This window comes from Rhineura floridana, chromosome 19, assembly GCF_030035675.1.
Source record: "Rhineura floridana isolate rRhiFlo1 chromosome 19, rRhiFlo1.hap2, whole genome shotgun sequence".
Lineage (NCBI taxonomy): Eukaryota > Metazoa > Chordata > Lepidosauria > Squamata > Rhineuridae > Rhineura > Rhineura floridana.
The window spans coordinates 27,541,154-27,568,024 of NC_084498.1; the positions used below are offsets into that span (position 1 = coordinate 27,541,154).

The 26,871-nt window shown below is 46.3% G+C and overlaps 2 protein-coding genes across 5 annotated transcripts; one reads left to right on the forward strand and one right to left on the reverse strand.

Annotated features, from left to right (window-relative positions):
* Positions 1–2,177: 2,177 nt before the first annotated feature.
* C19H12orf43 (chromosome 19 C12orf43 homolog) lies at positions 2,178–8,766 on the reverse strand. The gene is made up of 6 exons (XM_061602447.1): positions 8,578–8,766; positions 7,404–7,449; positions 6,337–6,435; positions 5,429–5,502; positions 4,425–4,518; positions 2,178–3,430 (listed from the first exon to the last, which is right to left on the reverse strand). The coding sequence occupies exons 1-6, from the start codon at positions 8,717–8,719 to the stop codon at positions 3,055–3,057; spliced, it is 831 nt and encodes a 276-aa protein (XP_061458431.1). The 5' UTR covers positions 8,720–8,766; the 3' UTR covers positions 2,178–3,054.
* Positions 8,767–8,866: 100 nt separating this feature from the next.
* Positions 8,867–26,330, forward strand: RNF185 (ring finger protein 185). 4 transcript variants are annotated; one of them, XM_061602451.1, is made up of 8 exons: positions 8,867–9,043; positions 14,681–14,900; positions 16,160–16,178; positions 17,481–17,593; positions 19,056–19,110; positions 21,254–21,371; positions 22,576–22,652; positions 23,115–23,203. In XM_061602451.1, the coding sequence occupies exons 2-7, from the start codon at positions 14,734–14,736 to the stop codon at positions 22,626–22,628; spliced, it is 525 nt and encodes a 174-aa protein (XP_061458435.1). In that variant the 5' UTR covers positions 8,867–9,043; positions 14,681–14,733; the 3' UTR covers positions 22,629–22,652; positions 23,115–23,203. The 4 variants fall into 4 exon arrangements, with proteins under 4 accessions (XP_061458435.1, XP_061458432.1, XP_061458433.1 ...); XM_061602448.1 differs by lacking the exon at positions 22,576–22,652 and having other exon boundaries at positions 8,873–9,043; positions 23,115–26,330; XM_061602449.1 differs by lacking the exon at positions 22,576–22,652 and having other exon boundaries at positions 8,876–8,969; positions 23,115–26,330.
* The last annotated feature ends 541 nt before the right edge of the window (positions 26,331–26,871 follow it).

Here is a 26,871-nt window from a genome sequence, read left to right on the forward strand (position 1 = left end):
CTTACTTTTCAAGGCTTTAAGGGCGGGGTGAGGAACCTGTTGCCCTTCAGATGTTGGTGGACTACAACTCCCATCATCCTTGACCATTGGCCATGATGGCTGAGGCCGATGGGAGCTGGAATCTAGCAATATCTGGAGGGCCATAAGTTCCCAAGTGCAAGGCAGGCCTCCCTAGAAACACCAACAAATGTCAGAGACAGAGAAACACAACCCAGAAGCCTCTCACACTGTTTGACTGGCAGAACACAAAGTGTTGATTGAGAATAGGCGTGTGAACTGACCACAGGAGTCCGTGTACACCCTGATTTGGCACTTCTTTGGGAGGAGCTTGCCTTGGTCTCAAGCACCTTGTAGGCTGCCTGCTTGGGGTTCATCCATGTCCCCTTTATCTCCCCACCTTCAGTACTGGGAAATAAAAAATGGATAAACTTTTCCCCTTTTGATAGAAGTGGATGAAATTTGGAGGCATAGTAGCCCCCTCCCCCGAGTGAATAACGTCGGTCAAATTATAGGCAAATTGTACTAGACATTTAATGTCTGTAACTTTTTAAAATTTGGAGCAGAATTGAATGAAATTTGCAGGTAAAGCAGCCCCTTCAGAACAAAAATCCTGCCAAATTTCAGAAGAGTTTTCCTGCAAGAGAAACCATTACAGTTTTGGATTCAGTAAATAAGGACTTAATCTCTCCTAGTGTTTTATGGGTAATTGGTTTGAAAATTGCAGACATGAGAGAAGTGTTCCTAGGTACGAAACCTGTCAAATTACAAATAGATCCAGGTACTTTTACGTTAAGTGTTTTAAAAGTTGAAATGTGTGTGCATGTGGAAGAAACAAAAGGGAGTTGTTTTCCAGGTAAAATCACTCTAATTACAAGCTTGACCGGTCATCACAATGGAGCTCCGACTCTGCCCTTTCCTCACACTGGTGTGTGCTGTCCCTTCCTTCTCCTCATTCCACCCTGATATTACAATAAGCCTAGAGATGTTACTTTCATTTTCAGAATATGCTTGTTTACAGCACTTTTCTTTAATGCCTGGATGGTCAAGGCACCACAAATTGCTCCAGGGGTCCCTGCTTTGACAAACCCAAATCCATCTGAGGCATCCCGCTTTGCATTGTGATTTGTCCACATCTGATACACATTACATTTCTCCGTAATTTGTTTGCATGTATAAACACACACTGATATTTCTGTATATGTACGTACATTCTGATCTCGAAAGTGTGTCCTCTAAAGTGCTATCCTCCTTTGTAAGCAACCCAAGATGATGTTTAAGCAACCCAAAATGGTGGATCTAGAATACAGTGTTCCAGCGGAGCGCAAAATCCCTTAAAATGGGAATGGTTAACTGCAAACATGCAGGATACATTTCACGCTGGAAACAATTTTTATTCGGTCTTTAGTAGCCCTATCAAACTGTAATCAAGGTCTGGTAAAACATTTGCCCAGAGTTCCATTCCTGAGAGAGATAAAATGTTTGCCAGCTGCAAGGGGCAGACAGAACTGCAACATTTTTACACTGCATCGCTATTTGGCATACAAAATCCATCCTTTGCCAACCTGGTGCCCTCCAGATGTTTTGAACTACAACTCCCATCAGCTCCTGCCAGCGTGGCTGTTGGCAAAGGCTGCCGTATGCAACACCTTAGCTATGCCCGAGTGTGTGCATTCCATCAAATGTGAAACCAATTATGATTAAGCTGGCACTCCCATTATTACAGCGTCCACCAAGCTGTGAAGAGGCAGGGCAAAATACAGTTTAAACTGCCGGCCTGTAAGTCTGGAGAAGGGAGCGGCCTCCAAGAATATAGCAGTAGGCCATCCCCAGATTAAGAGACTGAAACCCTGGGCTGCCCCAAAGCAAAGGACTGGATGGCATCCTCCCGTGACACGTACAGAAACCAGCTGGAATGCCAGTTGAATCTAGCTTCCACACTGATGACAGGGTGACATCCTTCACCGTAATTAAGAAGAGCAGGCTCTGTGGAAACTCTCTTCCTCCACATGGTGCCTTGCTGCAGCAACTGGGTTACGGTACCGAGGACAATTGATTCACTGTTGGAAATGTGATCTTGAATTACCCAATAGGCATTGAAATCAACATGCGTGGTGAAGGCGGACAGGAAAAGGGGCAGCCTGTGTTAAAGGAGAGAGCAAGAGATGACTCTTGTTCAATTTTGACTGTACTTCAGTAGATTTAATATCATTGAAAGATAAATTTGAGAAGGGGGGAAGGGGACAGACACAGAAAAGAGGTGCCTGGTTGCAGCTGCGTACAGTAAAAATGAAGCCACAGCAGACTCCAACTGGAACATCAGAGACCATTAAATTGAGCTCACCTGCACAGACTTTTCTGACCAGCAAGGAAGGGAGGCCAATTAGTTTTAGGCAGTCCTTTCTTTGCCACAGGGTGAGGTAGCTGCTTCTCTATTCCATCACGGCTCTTACAGTCAGAAATATCACTGAGACACCATTACAGGGGAAACGGATTAAGTCGGCATCAGATGCTTACATGCCTGGCAGGAAGATATGTTTGCTACTGCTGTTGGCATTTGGCCACTTTCTTCAGCCTGCACAACTCTTCACCCACCAAGCCATGCATGGCAGCCAGCCAGGGGTTCAATGAACCACTTGGTTTTGTGGCTTTCCTGCGAGGGCAGGCTTGTTGAGGATACATTTCTCGCTGGAAACTACTAGGCAGGCTTGCTGAGCACTCGGGAGGCTTCAGTCCACGACTGGAGTGCAGCCTGGCGGGTTACATGCTGCAGAGGCCCAGGAAGAAAAGATGGAACCCAGGAGGGTCATCCACAGATGTCTTGAGCTACCTGCCTGGGCACTCCAGTACGCAGATCCAACAGGCCATTGTGGAGCGATCCCTTTACATTTTCACTGGTGCCCCTTCCAATAGGGACTGCCAAAGTAAACCCCAGGAGTTTGATTCTATAAAATATAAAGCTTGACAACTGTGTTTCCTCAAACACAGGAGAGACTGTCGAAAGCAACACGCCTCTTATCAGGCAACTTTTACTGACACAGAGTGTGTGTGGAACCATCACTCTGTCCTTGCTTCTACTTCCTTCATTTTCTTCTTCTTCTTCACCACCATATCCTCTGCACTCACGTTCTCTCCTCTTCTGCACACTCCATTGAGGCACAAGGGCCCCTCAGTCCCACCACTGGCCTGGCTACGATGTGCTCCTTCTATGGCCTCCTTCTCGTCACCATCCTCTCCTTCTGCTTTTGCCTTCCTCCTCCTCTTCCTCCTCCTCTTCTTCTGGCTGGGCTCTGAGGCTGGGCAACGGTGGTTCTGGCTGGGATCCTGAAGAGCTGCTATTGGGAGGCCACTAAGTTTTAGGATCTCTTCTGCCGTCACTGCTGCATCCTGGCATCTCTGCCATTCTTGGTCACTGTCCAGCTCACTGGAAGAGCTGCAAGCAAAATGGTGGCATTGTTAAAACCCTGGAATTTGCTCCCCGCAAGATGTGATTATAGCTACCAGCTTGGGCGGCTTTAAAAAGAGGATTCGGCAAATTCAGGGAGAAGGAGGAGGTTACCAATGGCTACTAGCCACAATTATGCATTTTATATTTCTTACCAGCCCTTCACAACAAGGTCCCAGGGTGGATACGATAAATACAACAGTAAAATATACAATCATGATACAAATACCACAGGAAATCACAAGGAGCACAGGCGGCAAGGAACAAGTGAAAAAACACTAAAAACATATTTAAAAACAAAACATCTTAGAAAAACAACAACCATCTTTAGAACGATTTCAACACAGATGTAGGCTGTAATAAGGTCTCTACTTAAAAAGCTTGTTAGAAGAGGAAGGTTTTTAGTAGGGATCAAAAACACAACAGTTCCATATATAAAAACAATACAAATATTTTAAAATAGCCCCAATACAGATGCAGACTGGTGTAAAGATCTCCACCTAAAAGGCTTGTTGAAACAGGAAAGTCTACAATGGCCAGGTTCTCCCTCCACTGTTGGAAGCAGTGTACCAGGTGTGGGGAACCTTTGGCCCTCCAAATGTTGCTGAACTACAACTTCCATCACCCCTGCTCATTGGCTATGCTGCTGGGGCAAATGGGAGTTATAGTTCAGCAACAGCTAGAGGGCCAAAGTTCCCTGCACCTGCAATATACCTTTGAACACCAGGTATTGAGAGTCACAAGTGCTGGGGAGGGGATAATCGCAAGGATCAGATCTGGAGCAGGAAGGCTGCATTTGGTCCTACGGCTGAAGGTTCTCCACCTGTGGTGTAGTGTGCATAATGGTGGCTCTTTCATCAGAGGCAAGGCCCCATGTCCCTGTGTCAGCTGTAGCTTCCAAACCAGCTCCTGGGCCTACCTTGTGCTGCAAGGTATGCAAGTTCAGCCTCCAACACACACATGTCCCAGAGCAGCATCTCACCTGGAGCTGCAACACTGCCGCCGTCTCTTTCCAGAGGGCAAAGGTTCCGGCTTCCCGCAGTCTCCTGGCACAGATGATGAAAAGAGGCGAAAGCCTGAGCCGTTTTAAGACAAAGGAAGAAAAATGAGGAAGGTGTTAGTGCACCCTCTGAGTGGGGGTCAGACTGGGAGGTACTGTACCGAAATCCAGACCTGGGATGTACGTTCGCCGACCCAGGACTCTTGAGGTCAGCTGCTGGAGTGGGAGGCTGGGAGTGTGGCAGGCCCTACTCTGTCGACCAATCAAGGGCAGCAGGCATGGCTTCTCATACTTCTACCAGGCCTCACCAATTCAGAGGTTTCATACTGCCAGCCAGTCAGAGAGCCTGCACACTGGTTGTAAAGATCTGGTTGCACACATCTATCCCTTCCTGTGCCTGAAGACTGTCCCTTGAGACCCTGCATTCATCATCTGAGGGCCTTCTCCATGTACCCTCTCTGAGGGAGGTGCGGAGGGTAGCGACATCAGAACGGGCCTCCTCGGTGGTGGCTCCCCATTTGCGGAATGCTCTCCCCAGGGAAGCATGCCTGGAGCCATTGGTGTCTGTTTTTAGGCACCAGGCAAAAACATACTTAGGGGGTTTAATTGGGAGAATAGCTAGATATGTCAGTGCCTTCTGTTGTGCTCATCCTTTAAGCGGGTGGGCAGGACTTGTTTCTCTTAAATATATTGTGGGATGAGCGTTTTTATTTTTTTTATATCTGATTTTAATGTCTTTGTTAGTTCTGCAACAGTATGCAAGTCACTTTGACGCACCTGAGTGCAAAAATGTGACTAACACGATTAATAATAATAACAATAATAAACAGATTTGAGTATGCATCGCCTCAAGCTGCTCACGGGGCTAGGCCCCAGCCTTGGGCCTCCAAGGTACACAGCAAGCTTAGCACGCAGACACAGAGCCACAGCGAGACCCAAGTTGGTGCAAAGCCTTTTGGTGAATTTAGATAATACAGGGAACTGACCATCGTCTTCAGTCTCCAAGGATTTCACATCGTTCTGTGCAGGTCTTGGTGGATTCTTCAAGACAGTAATGGAACTAAAAGAATTGACAAAATGTTTAACTGACAAAAACCTCTGAGTAGTTCACAAAAACAATATAAAATATTAATTACAAATACAAATAAAATCAAATGTTAAAAACAAATTGACGCTGGGTTGTATTCAATGCTAGTCAGCAGTACGCTGATGATACCCAGCTCTATTTCTCTGTAACATCTGAATCGGGAGAGGCTGTGCAAGCCCTAGGTCGCTATCTGGACTCAGTGGTGGGCTGGATGAGTGCCAATAAACTGAGTCTGAATCCTAGCAAGACAGAGGTGCTGTGGGTTGGTGGTTCCCGGGTTTGGATAATTGGTCAGTTGCCTGCTTTGGATGGGGCCATACTCCCTCTGAAACAGCAGGTCTGGCGGCACTCCTGGATTCATCTTTGTTGCTAGAGGCCCAGGTGACCTCAGTGGCTAGGAGTGCCTTTTACCAGCTTCAGCTAATCAACAAAACTGATTATTTTTTTAAAAAGCTTTTTAATTGTAGCCTTTCTACATTTATCCTGATAACTTCTCAACTAGATGATTGCAATGTGTTAAATGTGGTGTTGCCTTTGAAAATGGTCAAGAAAATTCATTTGGTCCAAAGAAGGGCAGCAAGATTCTAAATTACTGGGATTGGGTGATATGGTAATCTCATGTCAGCATTCTGCCATCTGCAGAGTGCAAAACAGCCTTTAATCCGAAATATATGATGTGCCCTTAATAATTTCTGCATCAAGGCAGCTTCTGCTTACTCTCCAGAAATATAAACTCTATTTTGTCTGAGGAAAGTTCTCAAGAATCTTCTACATCACATCAAAAACGGGTGGTTTGAGAAAATGTACCTGTCCAAGATGGCTCCCAGTTTTTTTGCAACATGAGCTCGGAATTCTGGGGTGGTCTGCAGTTCATTGCCATCCTGCCTGTGATCAATGGCCTTCTCTCTGTTTAAGGAGAACAATCAATCAGTAATTGGAGGCTGGTAAGAAACTGTAACTTTCGACTTGAAGGAGAAACTGGAATCAGATCTTGAAAACTGGAACAAGCTGACCAGAGATTGGCACTGGAAGGAGGATTTTGGTAATCGCCTATGATTCCCCAGGACAGAGACCGAACATCATCATATATGTCCATTTGGCAGCAATTCAGTTTGTCCAATACAAGGCATGGAGATATAAGGAACAGCCTTTTAAGTCTCCTGCGTTTTTTTTTTTTAAAAAAAAGGATCCAGGAAATTACAGTCCTCCTAGTCTAATGTAAATTGGTGAAAAGTACGATTAAAGCTACAGTAGGGCCCCGCTTTGCAGCGCTCCGCTTTACAGTGTTCCACTGATACAGCGGTTGTCAGTTGCAGAAAGGCCCCGCTCCTACAGCGCATGTTCCACTTTTCCGGCGTTTTTCCGGCGTCATTTTTGTCAATGTTAGTCAATGCGTTCCGCTCTACAGCGGATTTCGCTTTACAGCGGTGGTCCGGAACGGAACCTGCCGTATCAGCGGGTCCCTACTGTAGAATTATTGAACATGCAGACCATAAAGAAGAACCAGCTATGCTGGAATCCACAGGGTTGCAGCCTCTATGAGCATTCAAACCAGGACACCTCGTAAAACCCTCCTGGAACTGAATCATGTCAAAAAGAAGGTATAAGATTGCATGATGAAATGCTCCTGGGTCTATAACACCTGGCTCTTGGACAGTTAGCACATCAGAGAGAAGGGTTCCAGCCTAGCCTTCTCCCTGATGTAGTAGTTTTCCACATGCCAGGATTGTATGGGTGGGCATGGGCATTTAAGCCTATATTCTGATGAGGTACATCTCGTGGAGGTGTGTACTACACAATGCTTATGAATATGTAGATTAGATTTTAGTTTCTAGAACAGAATGTTCAGTCAACTTTCAAAACAAGAATGATACCTGATGCTAGGTTCAACAGATGGCAACTTGCTCTTCTTAAAGTTACCTGCAAAAAAGTTAAAAAATAAAGTTAGAATTAGCTCCAAGATGAAAGCAGAGTTAATGTATTCATGAATCTTTGAACATAAACCTGATCTTCATCAAGGATCATGTGAATTATACAAGGGATTATGATTTAACTTGTGTAGAATATCCACATAGTGCATGTTTCACTAGAGAAGGCTACCCTAGCACACTCTGGCAATAGGCAGTAAGGCATTAATGACTTTGGCCTTCCATAACATATTTTGCCTGCTGCCTCTACCAACCCATTTTCCCATTCAAGTGGGTGGCCACTGCCACATCCTGTGGGAGCAAATCCATTGTTTAACTATACTACCATCAGCCCGAGCAGCCAGCATGGCCAGTGGTTAGGGATGACAGGGGGTCAACACTCTAACCACTACACCAACAATGGCTCTCGGATTCTTTTGAGAATCTGATGAAAGCTATATGGACCCCCATAAATAAAACTGTTGTAACCTGCCCTGGGACTTCTGGGTGACAGGTGAGAATAAATTCTAATAATAAATGAAGCAATAATAATAATAACAATAATGATTTTATTTATTATTTGATTTATATCCCGCCCTTCCTCCAGGCAGGAGCCCAGGGCGGCAAACAAAAGTGCTAAAAACACATCAAAACACCATAAAAACAGACCTTAAAATACATTAATACAAAACAACTTTAAAAACATTTTTTTAAAAAAGCTTTAAAAACATCTTTAAAAAAGGGTTTAAAAACATATTGTTTAAAATAAAAAAAACATATTAAAAGCAATTCTAAGACAGACGCAGACTGGGATATGTCTCAACTTAAAAGGCTTGTTGAAAGTCTTGAAAAGGCGCCTAAAAGATAACAGAGATGGCGCCTGCCTAATATTTAAGGGGAGGGAATTCCACAGGGTAGGTGCCGCCTAAATAATGCATACTTATTTTATTTATTAATTAAATTTATATCCTCCCAGAAGGAACCCATAGATGCAGACATACACACACACACAATTTATTTTAAGGCATTGGAAATGTGTTTATTTATTTGTCCACGGCCTCCACAAGGGACCCAGGTTAACAACCCCTGATCTAGGGAGAGGAAGGCATTGGCTGGGCCTGCAGCCCGGGGCCCTCCCTACCGCCTGTGGGTGCCAACAAGGCCGCTCCGGCCGTGGCCGCTCGCTGCAGCACCGGGTCCCAAGCAGCCTCCCGGAGGCGCTTCAAGCCCTCCTCCTCCTCTTCGCTGCTGCTGCTGCTGGTGGCACCTCTGGCCGCCGCCATGATGGGAATCCCCGCGGCCGCAGAGCATCCTGGGGGTTGTAGTCCAGGCTCGGCCACTCAGCCTCGCCCTCCATGGTGCTGTCCGCGCGCTTGGGACTACAACTCCCATCAGCCCCAGCCAGCTCAAGAAAGCCCTGTGATGTTGCCAGAGGGCGGAACCCTAGTGGCGGGGGCTGGACGGCGACTGTGCTGGGAAAAGCGACCCCCGCTTCCGGTGTGGGGCTGGACTTCCTGCTGGGGGGAAAATCAGGTGACGGTTGTAGGTCGGGCAGCGGCGTTGGGCTGCCGTCCGTGGAGTTGTGAGTTGAGGCAGCCGCGACCCCGGTGAGAGCCCGGAGTGGGGGGCGAGAAGGGAGTTGGGGCCCGCCTGGGAGCTGGGGAAGGGGCTGCCAGTCCTTCAAGGGGAAGGGGGCCGGAAGCGCTGGGCGGCGAGGGCGGCTCTTTTGCCTTTCACGCCTTCCTGGCGGGGTCGCCAGGCTGCCCACCGTTGGAGACTGCACGCTGGGATCTCTCAACCGCCGCTTGCCCGAATCCAGCAGAGTAGGACGAGTCTGTCAGTGACCCTGACGCCTCAATGCCGCCTTGTCCCCCAGCCTGGTCCTCTCCAGATGTTCTGGAATGCAGCTGCCGTCAGCTACAGCCAGCGCAGGTCCGTGGTTCACCCCGGCGCTGCAACACAGGAGGCTGCCTTGCGCCCAGACCGCTGCTCTGCCTGGCTCAGCGTTGTCTGCACTGACTGGCAGCGGCTCTCCAGGTTTTCAGACGGGGTCCTCTCCCAGCCCTGCTTGGAGATGCTGCCAGGGATTGAGCCAGGGGCTCTGCCGTTGACCTGAGGCAGCTTCTAGAGGGCGCTGGGTTGGGGGAGGCCGGTTAAGTGGAGCCTCTGTGTTCAGCAGCAGTGTGCTTGGGAATGCCAGTTGCTGGGCACAAACCACTTGGCAGGAGTGTTTAAGAAGAGCTCTCCAGCAACTGGATCAGGCCCAAGAGGGCCTGTCCAGCCCCGCATACTCCCTCCACAGTGGCCAGCCTGATGCCCATTATGGGAAGCACACAAACGGCATAGCGGCATTCTCTCTGCTTTTGTGCCCTTCTTGTGAGATTCCAGAGGCATCAGTTGGAAACAGAGGGTGGTACCCAGGGTTAGCCCTACCCAGAGTAGACCCATTGAAGTTAATAGACATTACTAACTCAGGCTTATTAATTTCATGGGTCTACTCTGAGTAGGACTTCGTTGAAGGCAGCCCAGAATACTAGACTTGGATGAGCCTTTGGTGTGCTCCAGCTGGGCTCTTATGGAATTCGCTGCTATAGGATGAAGGTAAAGAGTTTTAAGGTCAGTGGTTATATTTTAAAAAAGGGATTGTATGCCTTCAAGGAAAAGGAGGGGTCCATTGACAGCTGTTAGCCATGGTAGCTAAGTGGAACCTCAGTGTTCAGGGGTGGTATATATCTCTGAACGCCAGTTGCTGTGGGGCAGGCAGCAGGGGAAGGACTGGCATCTTCATTCCCTTCCTGAAAGAGGGGGGGAGGGCTTTGCTTGAAAGCAGGGTACTGGACTAGACAAGCTCATGGCTTGGATCAAGCAGAATACCTTTTATTTATTTACTAAATTTTAAAACGTACTAGTCTTGTAGTCCAAAATGTGGCTTATTTAAACAGTTAAAGCAAGCTAGACACAGAGACATTGCTCACTGTGGAACGAGATTGTTTTTAGTGGTGGTGAGGGAGCTGATTTCAAAGTGTGTGTGTGAGGCTGGGTTGAGCTGTGTGCTCCCAATCAACCAAAGTGATCCATATGACTCTGAATTTCCTCCTCACCCCCACATTCCTGTGCTGATCAGTTGCAGAAAGATTTAACTGAGAGAGACTATGCTACTTGGGCTGAGAAATAATATATAGACCTCAGTGTTATAACGCAGAAACAGAACAAACTCTTGTTTCTGGAGTTTTTCTTTCTACAGTTTTTAATTCTTGTTGGTTTTATATTTTATTATTGTTTTGAGATTCTATTTCTGTGCACTGCTTGGGTATTTTCAGATTGCAGAGTAGTTTATAAATTCTGAAATAAATAAAATAGAGTAGCAACTCAGAAAATGAATCTTTTCTTGTAATGAACAAATCACAATATGAAAATACTAGCAACATGTAGCCAAACCAGGAATGCTTATCACCAGGCTTTCTAGTAGCATGTTGTCCTAGCTTCTAATTCTAAACTTTTAAGAGGCTTGTTCTTGTGTTTCCCCCCGTTTCCATTTTTTCCATATCAGATCGTAAAGAATTGGTGTTATTTTGTATCCCTAAACCCCACCCAGCCACCCCAGGCTTTCAGATCTTGGTGCATGCATGCAGGTGCCCAAGAACATTTCAAGACTGTTCACTGAGACATGAGAAAAATGTGAACTGGCCTTAACTCTGTTCGGTTAACGTCGATTGTTAACATTGTTCATAAAGTTCCATGTAAACACTGATGATTCTACCCATTCAAAAGTAAAACATTTTGCAGTCTGTTGGTAGAAGCTGTGTTTAACGGGTGGAATTTTAGGATTTTGCTCCTCTAACTGTTGTCAGAAATAGCTTTTTCTGTGTGTGTATTAAAATGGCACAGATATCTACTCAGAAGTAAGTGCCACCGAATTCAACACTGCTTACTCTCAAGTAATGAGACAACAGGATTGTAGCTGCCTTCTAAAAAAAAATCCTTTAACATGTTGTGCAAATTCTCAGTTGATCTACTGAGGCTTTCTTTACTACAAATGTGTTAATGCATAATTGTTCCAGACATAGGGAAAAATGACATCTTTGATCTAGCTGGTTGTATTAGATGCTCTTTTGTTTTCCTGTGTAAGGGAGTAGTAACTTGTTTTCTTAGTAACAAGTTTGATAAGAATATGAAAAGGAAATTTACATATTGGCAAGCAATCATGTTAAGATTCCTAGAACACTATGTAGCCCTTGCCTAAGTTGTGCAGTTCATGGGCTGAGCTGAAAAAATATTTCAGCTCCCTAATGTTCAGCCCTGCACAGAGATAAATAAATATTTGAAAATCATGAACGTCAGAATAAGAATTCTAGATGCCTTTCTGAGCAGCCACCTGAGATTTTTTCCTATTCTATTCCAAAACCATTGAGGCTGTTTTGTTTTGAAGTTAGCTTGCTTTCTTCCCATTGGCAGCACAGGATTCATTCAGAAGATTTTGTAGTCACAGGTGACCAGGCTTCTTGCAAGCCTGAAAAAATGTTTTTATTTAAAGACTATAACCATCCCACCCTTAAAAAAAAAAGATTCTGGCTGTAGTCCTAAACATGCTTACTGTGGAGTACATTCATTGAACAAACTGGGCTTACTTCTGAATAAACATACCTAAGATTTATTTATTTATTTATTTAATTCAGCTTTTATACCGCCCATAGCAAGCTCTCTGGGCGGTGTACATCAATAAAAAACACTTCGCATATAATATAAAAACCACTTAATCATCAGATTACAAAAGATATATCAACTGTCTGTTAAAACATTACATACAAAATACAAATACAAGAATACGAACATATTAAATATTAAAATATTAAAATGCCTGGGCAAAGAGGAAGGTTTTCACCTGGCGCCGAAAGGATAGTAATGTAGGCGCCAGGCGAACCTCGTCAGGAAGGGTGTTCCATAGTTTGGGGGCCACCACCGAGAAGGCCCTCTTTCTTGTAATCGCCTTCCGGGCGTCTCTCTGTGTCGGCACCCGGAGGAGGGCCTTCGATGTTGAGCACAGTGTACGGGTAGGCTCATATCGGGAGAGACGTTTCATCAGATTGCTCTGTCAAAGTGACTTTAAGGCTCAGGATGGCTGAGAGTTGTGAGCAAAGGTCTCAGGCAGTCATAGAATGGGAAATGGGACCCAGAGAGGTCAACACAAAGAGCTTCGAATGTAAAGGCCAGGAGTTTCTCCTGGGTGCAAACATGTATATAAATGTATAATTAGATTAAATTACTTTTCTCCAAGGCGGGAAACCACTAGAATGCTCATAAGCTTGCCACTTTGTGTTTCATGAGAACTGTCTGGCTTAATAAAGAAGTGTGGGTGCCTGTTGCTTCCCCACCCCCCTTCAACATGCGTGCAATGATTTTACTAGAAATGACCGAACTACTGCAAAATCTGCAGGTCCCTTAAAGCTTGCTAGCTGATTGCGGCGGTGCCCTTTGGGAACCTCCTGCAAAATGATGTAACTCAATGAAAAGAGTTCTGTTGAAATAGATGCCTCTTCTTCCCCGCTTGCTGGGTTCTGGAGAAGTGGGCATGAAGCTTCTCTGGATCTGCTGTGGGATAGCGTTGCCCTGGGTGAAAAGCACAGTTTCACAAGAGCTGAGTAGCCATACAGAGGTCATCTTTTGTAATGTGTGCTTTTCCTTCAGCTTTTTTGCAAGGAAAGTGAGCTGAGGGGCTGAATTCACTTCAGGTAAGCTAGGCACAATGATGAGACGGTGAGGAGGGGATTCTGTCCCTTGAAGAGCCATTTTATATTGAAATGGGGTCCTCTTGTGGAAGAAAGGGGCTTCTCAGTTGTTTTTCCTTATGCATCTGTGGGTTTCACAAGGGCTGGAAACCTGTAGTTGGTAGTTTAATCAACTAAAGTCTTGATTAGCAATTTGTCAACAGGTAAATTCTAATCGTGCTGAATGTTAGATGCCCATGTTTAATTTGTGAGGCTTTCTTGGTTCTGGTGTGTTGACATAGCAGAGAATATGAGAGAGAACTTGTCCTTTCAACAGTTAGTGGTAGGATTCTGTTCGTTAAATTCTGTTATTTTGTGTTTTCTTCAGTATCTTCTTACTGATGCTGAAGTATTCAATAAATTCATTGAGTAGTCAGTTAAAAGGTAAACAATTTCTCAGTTAAGATGCTGTTATTATTTTCATGCATAAAACATGGAACTGCCAAAGTGAAATAAATTGTTTTGTCTTTGTGAAGTGTCGGTTGTTGTTTTTAGCTTTTAAATTGAATAAGGTTGATGTTGCAATCAGTCGGCAAATATCCTGTCTCTACACCCTTAGTCACAGACATCTTGTCTGTGGGCTTTATAGGCAGACTTTTCAAGACGAAGTAGAATAAGGTGGAGATGGATATTGTGGGAGACAGGAGCAGGCTGAACAGGTACCCAGAATTAGTTCATCACTTCCTTCTGTTGGATCTGCTTCCGTTGGCCGAAGAAGATGAAAGTTACCAGGCTCTGTAGTGACCTAAAGTCCCAGCCAGGGCAGGGGCTCCGAGTCCTAACCATTTTGGGCCGGGGGCCACAGTTGGAAATCTAAAACTGTCGTAGGCACCACAAAAATACCTATTGCATAAAGAGCAAAACATTCCTCCTCCCCCCCCCAAAAAAGCACAGACAAGAAAAGGAAGCAACTCCCTTGTTTAGGGAGCATTTGTAAACTGCTGTGCTCAATGTTTGTGGCATTGAGGAGCTGGGGCTTAATTAAAAGCTACACACAGGAAACTCAGTGACAGGCCAGATATTGCTCTGGGTGTATCAGTGCCAGTCACAAATGCATATTAAAACTGGATTGTTGCTCAGCTTGCCTAAGACTTCTCTTGGCTATGATAAGAAGCAATCTAAGACCTGGCGTAAAGGCTTTCATTGTACAGAAGTAGCTCTAGAGCAGACTTCCAAACTTGGTGCCCTCCAGAAGTTGCTGTACCAAATCTCCCATCAGCCCTGGCCTACATGGCCATGGTCAGGCATGCTGGGAGTTGTAGTCCAGCAACATCTGGAGGGCACCACATTGGCTACCCTGCTCTAGAGCAGACTTCCCCAACCTGGTGCCTTCCAAGTGTTTGGGACTGCAGCTTCCATCTGCTCCAGGCAGCACAGCCAGGCTGGCAAAGTCTGTGCTGCTATCTTTGTCTCCGTTTGCCCAGATCAGTGAAACAGTTCAGTGTTCTTCTCTGAATGCTTTCTTCCTTTCTTCCATAGGTTTCAGTTCTGTACAAATTCCCTGACTGGGCCTGATCAGAAAAAAGCCCAGAATGGCCAGCAAAGGCCCTGCGGCTTCTGCCTCCACTGAGAGCTCCAACACTGGTGGGACCAGCGGCAGCAACGGGGATGGTGCAAGCCAGGACAGCACTTTTGAGTGCAACATCTGTTTGGACACTGCCAAGGATGCCGTGATCAGCCTGTGTGGGCACCTCTTCTGGTCAGTCTCCTGTTTCTTGCTGTTTAGTCATTCATCTGCTTGATAGCCCAAACACTTGAGTTGTCTACATAAATATCAAGGTTTTACATTCAAGAAAAGGGGAAAACAAGCCCCTTGAGAACAGGTGCTGCTTCTCGCCCCAGCCCACCCCACCCTGCCCTCCATCTGCATTCCCAAGGAGGGTCCTGTCTTCTAGATATCCTTGAGGGAAGAGGGCAACGCCCGTCTCCCAGCATCTCCCTCCTTGGCAGTGTGCCTGCCAACCAGCTAGCTGGGCATTAGATGCCAAGTTCAGATCTCCCGGTGCAGCTCTTTCCTTTGTCCCCATGGGGACAAATGGCAGCCACTCAGTTCCACAGGGACTTATGAAAGGGGTGCCACTTGCAGGCTCAGGGCTCGGGCTCAGGGGTGGAGAAGCTTCTGCGCTCCCTCTGGGGTTCAGGATGGACCCCCCGTGCTTTGTCTGTGGAACTCGATGAGAGCCACTGAAAGCCTGTCTTCATAGAGGCCCCCCTTCATCTGCATCGCCCCTCCCTGGGTTCAGTTTTGTGGCCACTCTAGAGTGTGACAGAACCTGGGGATTGGCTCTTGCTGATGCTGCACAAGTGCAGTTTTGCGTGTTGTTCATTTCCTCATGAATTTATAAACTGTGTAATGTAGAATATGTAAACAGTGAACACGGGTGTATAAGAATACCTAAAATAAAATCAATCAGAAAGCAAAGCAGTCACAGGGAAATCCAGCCTGGGAAGCTTCCTCCTGCCTTGGTGCCCTTCCAGTGGCCTTCCCCAGCCTGAGACACCTCCAGATAGTGTTGGACTCTGACTCCCATCAGGCCCGAGCGCTGGCTGTCTTTCCCCCCCTCTTGCTCTCTGCTTGCCATAATCCAGGAGGTTTATAAGGAATTACATCTCTGGGATCTGTTTGTGGCAGATCCTGTTTTTGTAAAAAGAAAAAAAAGGGGGGGGAGGCTTCCCTCAGTAATCTCTCAGTTATTTTTCAGCCATGTGGTTTACGTGTCAGATTATATTTCCTGGAAAAGAAGCAATTTAAAGATTAAACCAAACCCAGCTCTGTCTGCTTCCCCTTTTAAATGTTGTTGGTTTAATGCACAATGTTGGAACCTGCAGGGCTGGATTCGACCCTTCTGCTTACTCGTATGCAATGCCAAGTGTATTTTGATCTTTCTCTCTCTCCCCCCCCCTTTGCCTCCGCTCTTCCTCTGCCCTGTGAACAATTCGCTTTGGGAATCGGAACAGTTGGCCTTGTTTACACCAGGTAAGGTGGTTTATCTTTTCCTTTGTCTTTCATCAGCTCCTCTTGCACAGGCACCCCCCCCCCCCGCTCTCCGGGGGAATCTGCAAAGGTGCAATATCCCTCTCCATTCCTAAACACGCCTTCTGTGTGCCAGATCTCTCTAGGGCAACCCAATTTGCTAACAAACGTTAACATGCAATCGTTTGCAATCTACTGCTTTTGGGGGTGAGTGGGTTTGGGGTTCTTTCATGGTTTTAGTAAGAAGCTTCATATGTTGCAGTGACATGACAGAGGTTTGTCATAATAATTATAAAAATACTTGGGGGTGTTCAGAGCATGTTGTGTGTGTTCCCTTGGTGCAACGACCCTATAAAATAGGCCAGCCTTAATATGTGCTGTTACTTAAGGGCTACCTAGGAGATGTATGGCAAAGGTGAGACTTGAACCACCGATACTCTTCTCTGTGTCCTGCACCAGCTTTCATCTACTGGCTGTGAGAGAGGTGATGTACTAGCTTGCAGGCTATAATAATAATAATAATAATAATAATAATAATAAAATTTTATTTATTAGTCGCCCATCTGTCCGACTTAACGGACACTCTGGGCGACGTACACAATATAAAATACAATATCAACATATTCATAACAATCGCAGTATTAATATCATATCATCTAAAAAACCATCCTACACTGATACAGTATAAAACCTAACCCACCCCAGAGATCCCAGAGGCCTGCCTGAAAAGCCAGGTTTTTAAGGCGCGGCGAAAGGTCATCAGGGAGGGGGCATGCCAAAGGTCAAAGGGAAGCAAGTTCCAGAGGGTGGGGGCCACGATCGAAAAAGCCCTCTCCCTGGTCCGCACCAGGCCTAGCTATAGGCCTGAAGAAAGAGCTGTGGCCCGTTAAGGATGCCTTGGCAGGCCACACATGGTAAAAAGAGTGGGTATACCATACAACAGCCCCCCTCTTGGTTTGGACTCCAACTCCCATCAGGCCCAGCCCGGCCAGCATGGACTCCAGTTCCCCGTCAGCCATTCTAGCTGGGGCTGATGGGAGCTGGGAGACCAAAGCATCTGGGGAGCACCGGGTTGGCGAAGATTACCACAGAGGACTGCAGTAAAAATCATATCAAAAGTGCCAAGAGCATAAGAAGGTGTGCTTTTATGGGGGCGGGGAGACTATTCCTTGCATCCAGTCAATTTTGCAGCCCAGCAGACAGCATGAATGGTGCCACGTGGCATTTGCAAAGTGCTTACACTCTTGTGTGCGAGGTGCCTCTAGCCTCTCCCTCAACGTTGTTCTTTCTTTTCTGCCTTTTCAGTGGTTAGAGACCAGGCCAAATAGGCAGGTGTGTCCTGTGTGTAAAGCAGGAATCAGTCGCGAAAAAGTTATCCCACTTTACGGAAGGGGCAGTACCGGGCAGCAGGACCCCAGGTAAGGATGTCTGAAGGCTTTTCCAGCCTTTGTGTTTTCCCCATATTGGGAGTCCCCGTCCCCAGAGTGAGATTTGCAGAGCCATGTGTGTGTCTGGCTGACGTACTTGCAAAGTTGCCCCCTTTCCTGGCCTCATCTGTGAAAATCTGTCAGCTTGAACTAAACGCCGGTTAGCATTTGTAGATGGCTCAACGTTCAGGAAGCTCTGTCCTGATGTGGTTTGCAGGAGGACATATTTATTTATTTATTAGATTTATTAGTCGCCCATCTGGCTGGCTGTCCAGCCACTCTGGGCCACGTACAGAATAAAAACATACAAATACATTAAAACATTAAAATCTCAGCAATATAAAAAACCTAACCCACCCCAAAAGCCTGTCTGAAGAGCCAGGTCTTCAAGGCCCAGCGGAAGCTCATCATAGCGGGGGTGTGACGGAGATCGTTTGGGAGGGAATTCCACAGAGTGGGAGCCACAATAGAAAAAGCCGTCTCCCTCTGCAATAGCAGCAGGCAAACTGAGAACCCACAGGGCTGCTCTGCCCTCTGCCTAGTATTGCTCTCTCCTGTGCCTGCAGGCTCACTGACCGAGGATCTCTTGGTCAGCAGGGGAAGGGCCGTTGCTCAGTGGCAGAGCATCTGCTTTGCATGCAGAAGGTCCCAGGTTCAGTCCACCGCAGCATCTCCACGTAGGGCCTGGATTGTCCCCGGCCTGAAGCCTTTGGGAGCTGCTGCCAGCCAGTGTTAGCAATACAGAGCTAGATGGCCTGAGGCTCCGGCACAGTATGCGGCAACTTCCTCTGTTCCTCTTAGAGCGACGCTTCCCAAACTGTGTTCTCGGTTGATATGGATTATACTTTTGGCCAGGTTTCTTTTGCGATATATGAACAGATATGAGAATAAAGAGTTGGGTTGTGTGTTCAAACAATTCAGAATGTGCCGCTTTAAAAACCTGGATGAGGAATCCTAGGCCCAGGGACCAAATGTGGCCCTCTAGGCCTCTCTGTTTGGCCCTTGGAAGTCTCCCCAGGCAGTCCCCGTCCTGGCCTTGCTTTGCACTCTCCTTGAGTGTGTTTGCCTGCCTGGAATGTACCATAGACATCTGATCATGGCTCTTGCATGTCTGGGTGGAGGAAAGGGAGGGGTGTGTGTAGATGTTAGCCTATTAAAATGAGTGCAGATCTTTTTTGGAACTTGCCAAGGCGGCTTCCCGGGGTCCACCACTGTGAAAGGTTTCCTGTCCTCTTATAGCCTGTGGAGCGCACCCTCATGGGGCTGTATAAATCCATTTAATGATGTCAAGAGTTGCAACACAGGCTAACTCTTTAAGAGGAAGGAGGGCACGAAACATCTCCTCATCCGCCATCCCACATGGCTGGAATGTGCGGAGGGAGTTCTGGGGCCTAGGTGGTGTCCTCATCGGGTTCTCAGAGTCGGGCTGGGCTGAATTAATTATATCTTTCAGAGAGAAAACACCACCACGACCTCAAGGCCAGAGACCTGAGCCAGAAAACAGAGGGGTGAGTAAGCTGTGATTTGCAGCCTTTGGAAGTAACTTGTCTCTCTCTCAGGAGTACAAACTAGAAACTGCCTGTTGCTGGCCCTTTTGGCTGTGAAAACTTAGGCTAAGGCAGAGGGTCTGTGGAGCACCAGTGATCCATGAGCTCATTCAGGTGGTCCGCAGCATGCCCATATTAAGTATTCATATTGAGTTTCAATTGTCTTTCTATAGCTGCCTTTATTTGTTATGTTGTGTTTCATTGTATTACCATTTTAATTCTATGGACTGCAAATGGTAACGCATTAAAATGCAATATGTTAATAAAAGAAGCAGTAAAAACACAGTTAAAATCCGTAACAGGTGCTAGCACAGCGTATTGCAGTCGCTACAACAGACAGGGAAATCAGGAAGCGGTCCGCCAAGACCCTCAGCAATGTTCAAGTGGCCCCTGGGAGAAAAAAAGTTTGGGAAACACTGTACTAAAGTGCTGAAAGGGCCTTGCCCAACCCGGTGCCCTCCAGCTGTTTTGGACTTCAGCTCCCATCAGCCCCAGCCAGCACAGCAGGGGTGATGGGAGCTGTAGTCCAAGCCACCTGGGGCAAGGCTGCCATAGAAAATAGCCCGGGTGACCTGCTCCTCCTTCAAGACTTTACCCTGGTTTTGAGAACAGGTGTCGTCTTCCTCTGGGCACCTGTTGGCCCCTTTGTTACGTTCCTTTAGTCCAGTGGCAGGGAACCTGCTTTTCCCCATGCTGCCCCACACCTGACATGACATATGACATCAGGTGTGGGCCAGCTGGAAGAAGCAGCTGCAAGGGAGCATCCAGGAGCCTTCAAATGTGCTCCTGATCGTTCTTTAGCAAGCAGGGTTTGCATTTGGCGTCTTTTAAATTTGGTGTCAAATGCAGTCCCCATAGGATTGATTCCACTTAGGAGCTCCTGAGTGGAACTGATTGTTGCCAAAAGCAGGGCTTGAAGACAGCACCGATCCACTGCCCAGCTCCGCATTTTAACCTCATAACAACCCAGCGAGGTGGGTTGGGCCAAGACACAGTGACTGGCCCAAGGTCAGAGGTCTGAACTCTGGTTTCCTGGGTCCTTGCCCAACACTGCAACCACTGCACCATAGTGGCTCTCAGTTATGCTTCTGGCTTGTAGAATGTTTGTAACATGGATTTTGAAACCCTGTGGGCATGCGTATGGAAACATACTCCGATAATAGTTGGTCTCCAAACTGTGTTACTGGGAATGGATCAGGATGTGTGTAAACACAAAGCGCGCGTGGGCGCAGAGGTTATAAATAGTCAACTGTGTGTGCTTGGGAGAGACGGGACAGGCTGCAGAATTTCCTAGCACAGCAGAGATGATGGCGAGTGTGCATGACCTGATGAAATAATTGCATCTTTCCATGCAAGTTGCCTCAGAGTCTTGCGGGGCTGCCCTTGGGCCTCATTGCTTCAAACAAGCAGCTCTGTTGGGTGTCATTAAGGAGCCTTTTTCTTCTTCTTTGAGCTCCCTAGAGAGTTGGGAGAGCCTTATTAAATCAGTTGTAGAACCTGAGAGTACCTTTTGAGCAGGTGCTGCTGCTGTAGCTGAAACTGCTGGAGCAAAAGGCATTGCTTCCACTCGGCTCTCCTGGGTTGATGAAGAACACAAAATACCCTCCTACAATCAGATGGCTGATAGCAGCCGAAGGCAAGCTGGTAGTGCCAGGGCTGTGGAGTCGGTACGCCAGACCTTCAACTCCGACTCCGACTCCTCTATTTTTCTACTGTCCGACTCCGACTCCTTCATAAATGGCAAATGTATATTAACTAGTAATAACAAATTTACTGTAGTAAAATGGTAGCACAAGGCATTTCATCACCACCACGTGAATCCAGAGCTTGGAAAAGTTACTTTTTTAAAACTACAACTCCCATCAGCCCCAGGGATTGGAGGTGAGAGCAGGGAATCATGCAGAGATACAACAAGCAGTCTTTTCTACAAGTGAGCATTTTGGGCATGCACGAGGTGGTGTGTTTTTTAATCCTCATGGCACATAGCTAGGGGCTCCTCTCAGCAAATTGTAGAAATCGTGACACTTTGAAATTGTTCCACTTTGAACACGATCATACTTACACCTTTTTGCTTTGTCCCATCTGTGATTTTCTTTTCTTCTAGGGCTTCCAGGGTTTTGGGTTTGGTGATGGAGGCTTCCAAATGTCCTTTGGAATTGGGGCATTTCCTTTTGGTATATTTGCTACAGCGTTCAACATAAACGATGGCCGGCCTCCCCCAGGTACAGAGCTCTTTTGAATTAAAAACCAGCTAGCAAGCCAAGAAATGGTTGTTGGTTCTAGCCATAAGAATAGGAGCTGCAGATCAAAGGCTGGCTCTGGTCCATTGTGCTTCTGCTGCTTTTTGTTGTGTGACCAAGGAATTTCAAGTCTTGATGCTTGGAACCCTTTGAATAAAGACAGATAAGTTCTTTTGTTTTAAAAACATCAATAAAATGGGTGCTGCTTTTCTTCTGGGTTTTTTTATATAGGGAGAACAATACTTTTCTGCTTAGCGATTCACCCGTGAAGTAATTCTTAACAGTGTGTTTGTTTCTAAGGAGCAGCCTCTTAGTTGATTAACATCAGTGCTCCTTGCGGAGTAAAACCAGTCGAGTCACTTCTGGTGGGCCTGTGGCTGAGGAATGCTGAGCAGGCTCTGCAGAGCAGTGACCCCTCCTTTGTGAGTGAGCCAAGGCCTCTGACATAACACGTTTAATGTGTAGCACCAACTGTCTCTTCATTATGCTAAGATTGAAAGCAAATCCAAAACTCCTTTTGGCTTGTACTACTTCTAAGGGTTGATTTTTACTCTCTGCCACGTGCTGTTGGTGTCCATTCCTAAGAGAGATCTCTTAAAACCAACGTTTTTCACCCTTCCCTCAGATCAAGAGGTGTTTTTCCTCCCTTCAAACATGTTTTTAATAAAGGAGGGCTGTCCTTACTTCACAATAACTTTGATCTCAGTGACCAAGTTCTACTACTGCTGCTTCCCCCAGCTCCCCCCCCCCGACACTGCTGCTGTTGTGTTGTCATTCCTAGCAGCAGGTTGCTCTGGAGAGTCACAACAAGACAAGCTGCCGGGATTTCCCATTATAGTGCATTTATTTATTAATTCAGAATATTTCATAGGCTGCCTTCCTGAGCAAAGTTCCCCAAGGGCGGCTTACATAATAAATATATTTTTATTAAATGCTTATTTTGCATTGCTGTTCCATTTTTTACAGTGATGCAAAATACAAGATAATTTCGGCAAGTGCCAAAGCACTATGAAAGTTAAATGAGCCAGCAATAATAAAGCGCCCACATAGCCCAGAGCCTAACAGTTTCCCTGTTTAACCATTTCATAGAGCAGTATGGGAAAAGATATGCATCCTGTATAGGGCCAACTGAAATGAATAAGTCTTCAGAGCCTGTCTGTTACTATTGTTATTCACCTTTCACCAGCAGGTCCCAGAGTGGGTTACAAGAGTCCAAAATCCAATGTTGGAAACGATTAAAACAGATAGCAATCACATGAATAGGTGGGTCCTGAAAATATACACCTCAAGTTTCAGAGGCCAAGGTAAATAGGTGCATCTTCAGCATTTGCCAAAAACTGTACAGTGAAGAGATGCACCTCTGTGGGGTGGGAATTCCACAATGTAGGGGCCATTCTAAATGAACAGAGTGTAGTGATTTTTCTGGCAGACAACAGTTTGCAGAGCCATGAAGCCATCACTGAAAAGGCCCTCTTCTTTCGTTCCTTCCCGTTTCACTAACTGAGGCAGTGGACCAATGCGGCAGGCCTCCGTTGCCAATCTTTTCACTCGCAGGGAGATTGATATAGGTGCAGACAGTCCTTCAAATAACTTCGAAGTTATAAGAGGCTAGGGAAGTCTCATGAAGCAGTAGAATGTTGGTTGATTCTGTGCTTTGCTGTGTCTGGATCTGTGTTGAACCTGTGTGTGTTGAGGGTGATTTTCTTTCTTTTTGTGTCTTCCCAGCTGTTCCAGGGACTCCTCAGTATGTGGATGAACAGTTCCTGTCCCGCCTCTTCCTGTTTGTGGCCCTGGTGATCATGTTCTGGCTCTTGATCGCTTAACCTTGGTCTGTATTCTACCACAGTTTGTGGGGCTCCAAACTGGTCACGGATGACTCCTCCTCCTCCCCCTCCTCCTTGTCGCATTGTCAGCTTCCTGGTGTCTGGTTCCATAGCTAATGGGCTCCCGGAAGCCACGGTGTCGCAACGTGGGGAGGAATCTCGCTTATTGCGCCAGAGTTACTGGAATTAAAGGTCTCTTTTGAAAGCATTCTAAAGTTCAGCCATGTCTCATGCAGCACATATGTGGCTACAACTGTGAACCTAGCTTTGAGCTCCATATGCCAAAAGGGAGCGTTGTTTGAAATCATGTGCCAAGCTGCTAGGCCAGGTGCCCGCCCTGGAGGGAGAGCGGGTGGCAGGCCAGGTGTGAAAACACTTGCCACAGTCCTCCCTGAATCCCTGTGACACAACAGCAGGGAAGGAAGGGAGATCGATTGACTGATGCTTCAGAATCCAGTTGCATATGTTGATCAAAATCCAATGCTCCCGGAAATCTCTCCTTTCCCAAATAGGACTTGGGAAGGTGATGTCGTCTAGAAGTCTTCTGTTCCTTCTGTTACGCACCTGGCTGACAAAAGGCGACCCGCCTCTAACCTTTTCCAGTGATATTTTAACATGAAGGGATAAGAGACCTTTTGACCTAAAATGCCTGGACTTCCTGGAGCCAGATGGGGCAGGTTCTCTCGTCTCAGGGGTGGGGTGGGGCTGTGGGGCACTACAGGGCTCCTGTCTGGTTGTTGCACAGTGCACTTCCTCATTGATGAATGCAGTGTTGCTTTTCCTAACGCTAGTACAGTAGGCATCAGCTCTTAATTTGGATGTAGACAGTTCTGGTTACTGTACTTATTGACCCTCATCCTTCCTGAGATTTATCCAAAATTGTCATCCTTTCCTGTCCCCCCCCCCAACATGTTGGAATAGTTTGAAGAGTGGAAGACAATCTCTTTGAGGATTTTGCTCTCTTTCCCCCCGCCCCCTTCCCTCTCACAATTACAGTTTCTGCATAACGAGAGTAACAGCCTCGAATTTTGGGAATACTTGCAAGAGGAGTTCTGTTCAAGCGGAGCTTGTTCATGAGCTCTTAGCCAAATGGCTGTTAGTGTGTGAGCTTTTTCAGATTACCAAAGATTATTATTTTGAAGGATTGATCATGAGCACAAGCCGCAGAAAACCCATTGAAACGGACTGGAGCCGTGCTCCTGTTTCAGCCTTCCCTGACCTTGTGCTCCTGAGACGATGTAGTCCAGGTGTGGGGAACCTTTGGCTCTCCGGATGTTTCCAGGGATGATGGGAGTTGTAGTCCCAAAAGCCTTGGAGAGCGCCAGGTTGTTCATTTCATTGGGATTCCTGTAGAAGAGCATCTCAGTGGTTTGGGGAACTAGTGCACAAGGGATTCCTTTGCGGGAGTGGAAGAAGAAGAGGAATATTTCTTTGAAAAAGGTTGCTGCTGAATCTTCTGGATTTGCAGGACCTGAAATGCATACTTCTCACTCTTTGACCTCAGTTAGGCTTCCTTGTTAAGTACAAGGGTGTCTCCCAAAGGCTCCTGGTCTTCATCTCTATTTTGCAATCTTTTGATCTCTTCCACCCCCCCTTGCCCCGCATTATTTGTTAGTGTTAGTAAACACAGGGTGTAATTTCATGCTAGTCCTACCCAGAGTAGACCCATCAGTGTTAATAGACATGGTTAACTTAGGTTCATTAATTTCAGTGGGTCTACTCTGAGTAGGACTTTGTTGACTACAACCCATTCATTGATTGACTTTCTGTAGTAGCAGTTTTTATGACTTGCTGTGAACAAATCACAACCAGCAATCTTGAAAAAGACAAATGGCAAAAGTGGGCTGCTTTTTCTCTCCCTCGGGTCTGACACTGTGCCTGGGAGGGTGAGCTTGGAAATATAATAAAGTGTCGCAGTGCAAGTCAACAGTCATTCTCTCTCTTCTCCCTCCCTCCCCCAAAACAATAACTGTAGAAACAAAGGTAATTGAATTTGCTTCACCAGACAGACGGGGAAAGTAAAAGTCTGACCTGCAGCACCTGTTTCATTCAAGCTTTTCATACCCTTTCAGTGTCCGCATGTGAGGAACACGCAGCTTGTTTGACCCTTGATAGAGCAGTCACACTGAGAGGTCTCCCTTTTTATCGTGTAAAATTCTTCTGCCATGGGTTTCCAAAAAGCGTTCAAGGCCAGGGTCCGTAGAAAAGGCTCTTAGCTGGTGCTGCCTCCAAGATCCTACGTAGCACAGATTAGTTTTATTGGGAAGCAGATGGTGCCACCTACTGTTGACAAGGGAATGCTAACAGCATCTTTATGTATAAGGGATTGCTGGCATTACCTTTCTCTTGAGCACCGTGGAACTAAAAATGTACTTGTGGAAGCAATCTCATACAACAGTTTGGCGAAAAGCCCTTTTTTTAAACAAAATAAAATATCTGGCAATTGGCAAAAAGAAAATGCAGAAGTTTGGCTGTTATAGATTTCAAATACTAAAAGCAGATTTAACTGCTTTTGAATGTTTTTTAAAATGTGGAGTATTATACTTTACCAGCTGCTATCTGATCTATAGGCAAAGGTGACCCCAAAGAACCTAGCTCAGGTGTTATACCAGTCTGAGTCCCACTGTTAATGAATGCGGCTTGTGTTGGTGATATCCTAAATGATCAAATTGTTGAGCCTCTGTGTTTTACTGAAACAGCAAAGAACTCTGGAGCACCTTAAAGGCTAGTAGGTTTACTGCATTGTAAGCTTTGGTGGACTCTATAGCTCATTCTGTTGGCAGGCACATGCCAAAGTTGGCTTTAATTGGGGCAGAAGATTTCATAGGTCTAATCTGTTTTCAAGGTGCCAGAATGATACTCTGCTATTTCGGTTGCTGCAGGCAAATAAGCCTATCCCTCTGGGATTTCATATTTTACTGGTGAATTTGAAACAGCCTCTGGATTTCTCCTCTCCCCTGATGTGCTTTTTGTATTTGTATATCTCTACCCCCCCCCGAATCATGTATTGATTGCACTCGGCCTGTGGTTAGCAAAAGATGGCACCACTGTGCAACACCATTGTTCACTAATTTTCACTGTTGTGAAAGTAATTTAGAATAAACACATTTTTACATTTTGCCTGTGTGGAATTGCTTTATTTTCTTTTAGTCTTCTGCTATAAGAGTGTTGCTAAAGAGGTAAGGCAGCCATATTGTTTGTTGCAAAGGCTTCTCTTATACGCCTGCTGGTATCAATGGCTATGCTATTAGGTGTAATAATGGTGTCACCCATACACACCTTGCAATTATCACGACTGCCCTGAGGGATGTTCAGAAGGGGTGGAGATCTTGTGAATGAAAGAATTTAAAAGGGGTGTGTGGGGAAAATAAAAGTGTTGCAGCTGGATCAGACCAGCGGGGGGGGGGCATCTAGACCACCATCCTGTTCTCATAGTGGCCACCCGGATGCCCCAATGGGAAGCCCACAAGCAGGACCTGAGTGCAACAGCATTGTCCCCACTTATGATTCCCAGCAACTGGTCTTCAGAGGCATGGCTGTATGATGCTGGGGCTGATGGGAGCTGTAGTCAAAATACCCTGGAGGGCACCAGGTTGGGGAAGGCTGAATGGCTGCTGTCAGCTGACAGTTGAGGGATGAGAAGAACCCAGAGAATGTGG